This window comes from Oxyura jamaicensis, chromosome 13 (assembly GCF_011077185.1).
Source record: "Oxyura jamaicensis isolate SHBP4307 breed ruddy duck chromosome 13, BPBGC_Ojam_1.0, whole genome shotgun sequence".
Classification (NCBI taxonomy): Eukaryota; Metazoa; Chordata; class Aves; order Anseriformes; family Anatidae; genus Oxyura; species Oxyura jamaicensis.
In genome coordinates, this window is record NC_048905.1 from 13,444,123 (window position 1) to 13,447,287 (window position 3,165).

At 69.4% G+C, this 3,165-nt stretch overlaps 1 protein-coding gene across 1 annotated transcript in view; it reads right to left on the reverse strand.

The window, feature by feature from the left end:
* The window catches only part of SYNPO (synaptopodin), a 14,434-nt gene extending 11,524 nt beyond the window's left edge, over positions 1–2,910 (reverse strand). The window contains exon 1 of the mRNA XM_035338948.1: positions 2,586–2,910. Within this exon, the coding sequence (XP_035194839.1) occupies positions 2,586–2,910 (325 nt within the window). The remainder of the gene's footprint in view (positions 1–2,585) is intronic.
* Between the last annotated feature and the right edge of the window lie 255 nt (positions 2,911–3,165).

Sequence of the window (3,165 nt, forward strand, 5' to 3'; positions counted from 1 at the left end):
CGCCGGGGCTGCCGTGGGTCCCGCCGGGGCTGCCGTGGGTCCCGCCGGCCCTGCCCGTGCCCGTCCTGGTGCAACGGAGCTGATCGGGTCGGGTCGGAGCAGACCCGACGGGACGGGGAGGGACGGGGACCCCGCTCACGGTGCTGCGGGCAGCCCTGCCGCCGCCCTGGCACCCCCCCGTGACATCCTGCCCCGCTCGTCCCATCCCGCTGGGTCTGCCCTGAGCCCCCCCGGGGGGGTGAAAGCAGCCGGAGCATCCCCTTGATCCCACCCTGAGCATCCCCTTGCCCATCTCTGAGCATCCCCTTACCCAATTTGAGCGCCCCCTTACTGCCCTGAGCACCCCCTCCCCCCTGCCCCTTGCCCCCCCAGCACCACCAGCACGCCCAGCACGCTCCGTTTCAGACCCAGGCAGGGTAGCAGGGTCTCCCCTCGCAGCCAAATTCCCCAGGACACCTGGAAATGGGCAAAAACCCAAGCCCAGTGTCACCTCCCTGGGGACACCCCGGGAAGATCACCCCACGACGGGCGGTGCTGGGGCACCGCAGCCCTGAGCCCTCAGAGGGGACAGCGGATCGCCCCCCAGGGTTGGCGTCACCTCCCCAGGATCCCGACTCCCGGATCCCAACAGCGGGACCCCGAGGCTGAGACCCGCAGAGCCCCCGGCACGATGATCACCACCTGGGGACCTGCTCCCCACCTCCGCTGCCGGTGGGAGCCTTGGCACCCCCCCACACCAACCCCTGCGCCCGCCTGCAGCGCAGGACGAGCTCCTGGCCTTATTTCTTTTGCCTTTCTAATTTCCTTTCTTCCTGCCGATCTTTGCTTTTTTGTGTGTGTGCGCTCTTCTGGTTTTTGAGGGAGCCTGGCGCTAGCTCGGAAGCCCCCGGGGAGCAAAACCCTTCTGTTTATTTGCACACCAGACGGAGAAACCAGTCCTGCCTCCCGCAGCTCCCAGCCGGAGCCTCGAGCCGGGGCTCCCCGTGCTCCCCAGCCGCCCCGAGAGGTGCCGGCCCGCCGGGGCCGCACACCCTGCCGGGTGGCTCCGCGCCGCTCGGGGGGATCCCCTGCACGAATTTGGGTGGGGATGGGCGCACCCCGACCTCCTGAGTGTCCCTCATTGGCACCAAGGGTGCCAGACGAGGGGAAAAGGAGCAAAGCAGGCGCCTCCTGACACCTCCTGGGGATGCTCTTGCTGCAGGGACAGCCCCGGAGCCACCTGCTCGGTGACCTGCCCCTTACGGACCTGCAGGGTTATTTTTGGGGGGGGGGACGGGGGAAGCCCCCGGTGCTGCTGCCAGGGCTCGGGACCCCCGGTGACATCTCTGGAAAGTCTGACGGCGGCACAGGCGGCGGACGGCGGTGATCTCACTCGGAGGAGGAGGAGGAAGCGGGGCAGACGCGCTCTTTCCAACAAACCTGCTGAGTTACTTTAAAATTCCAGCCTGGCAGCGGGACTGCTGGATCGGAGCTGGGGCTAGGAAAATGCTGAGCCCGGACGGAGGCAGGCCTGACCTTTTCCTCTGCGTATCCCCGAGCAGGGGGGAGGAACGGGAGGGCTGGCTGGGGCTGCCCGGTGTGCCTGCCGGGCCCCGACATGCCGCAGGCGCGTGTAGCAGGAGCGGGGCCGAGGTTCCCACCGGCAAACCCTCGTCCCATCCCCGGGGTGCTGGCTTTGAGGGCCTGGGGCACCCGAAAGGAGGGAGGTCAGGGGGCGGATTTGGGGAACCAGGTTGGTTTTGAGCCCCGCTGAGTGAAGCGGGAGAGGCCGCTGCCATCCCTCCCCGGGCTCGGGGGCTGCTCGGGGAAAGCAGCCCCTGTGAGCCCAGCTCCCAGCGGGACGGCGACAACCCTGCCCCGGCAGACGGGGTAACAGCTGCCCGGGAGAGAAATAGAAAGGGGGGGGGAAAGCAGGGCTTAAAAACCGGCCCCAAGCCTGCAGGAGGGCGGGTGGGATCCTGCCGGAGCATCTCCCCCGGGAGCATCTCCCCAGGGACACGAGAGGGGCTGCGGCCGGAGCTGCAGGCTGCTGCGACCCCCCCCCATTGTCACCGTGGCTGCAGGGACGGTGATGGCACGGGGAACCACCAGCCTGAAACAAAGCGCTTAACTTTTAAACAAGGGCCTGGAGGAGAGATGGCCCGGAGGCACGCAGCAGAGGCATCCCCGTGGACTCATCCCCCCGGCAGGCGACAGGTTTGGGGGGCAGCTCAGCCGCCCCCTCCCTGTCAGGGGAGAGGTGCCATGTCCTGGGGGGCACCCCAGGAGCTGGCCCTGACCCCCCCGGCACCCCCGTGCCCTGCTCACGGTGTGGGAGAGCTCCCGGAGACTGTGGGAACCCACCCGCTGCCTCCGCCCTGCTCCCAGGGGAAGCCGCAGATTCCTCCGGGGTTTCGAGGCCACAGAGATCATCTCAAAATGAGCCCCGGGCTCAGCGGGGAGGCTGGGACCTCACCCCCAGGATATATCTATCTGCGTGGGAAGAGCCCGGCATCCCCACCGCCCGGCGGGCAGCCCCAGCCCCATCCCATGGCTGGGGGGGGGTTTGGGGAGGGCAGAAGGTGGCAGGAGGGGGTTGTGCTTACTCGCTTTCCTCGGCTCGCCGGCGGGGTTGATGAGGACTCTCTTGATCTTCACCACCCTCCACTCCTGGCTGGGGTCAGCCGTGGGGCTGGCGGCTGTGGGGAGCAGCTCCGGGGCAGAGTCGGGGTACGTGGGGGGGGCTGCGGGCTCGGCCCCCACGGCCAGGCTGCCTCCGGTGAGTTTGGGGTCCGGGGCATCATCGCCGAGCCCACGGGGCTCCCTGCTGCCCGCCTGCCCTGCCAGCGGCCCCGAGTGCCCCTCCTGCAGCGGGGCCGGGGCGGGCAGGTCCCCGAGGTGACGGCAGCCCCGGCCACCTCTCGTCCCCATCCCCTGCGAGCTGTCACCTGCGTCCCCTTTGGGCACCCCGCAGCCACAGGGCTGCCCGGGCGGTGCCGTCAGCATCACTGCCTTCGGGAGCGGCGCTCAGCGACCTCTCAAGCCCCCAGAGAGCCAAGGAGCTGCTCATAGTCCGAGGGCTGCCTCTGCTCGGGAAGCGTCCCCTGCAGCGTCAGCGCCGTCCGAGGGGGACACGGGCACACGGGGGGGCACGAGGCGATCCCCACGCATCAGCCCCTCGCTCCC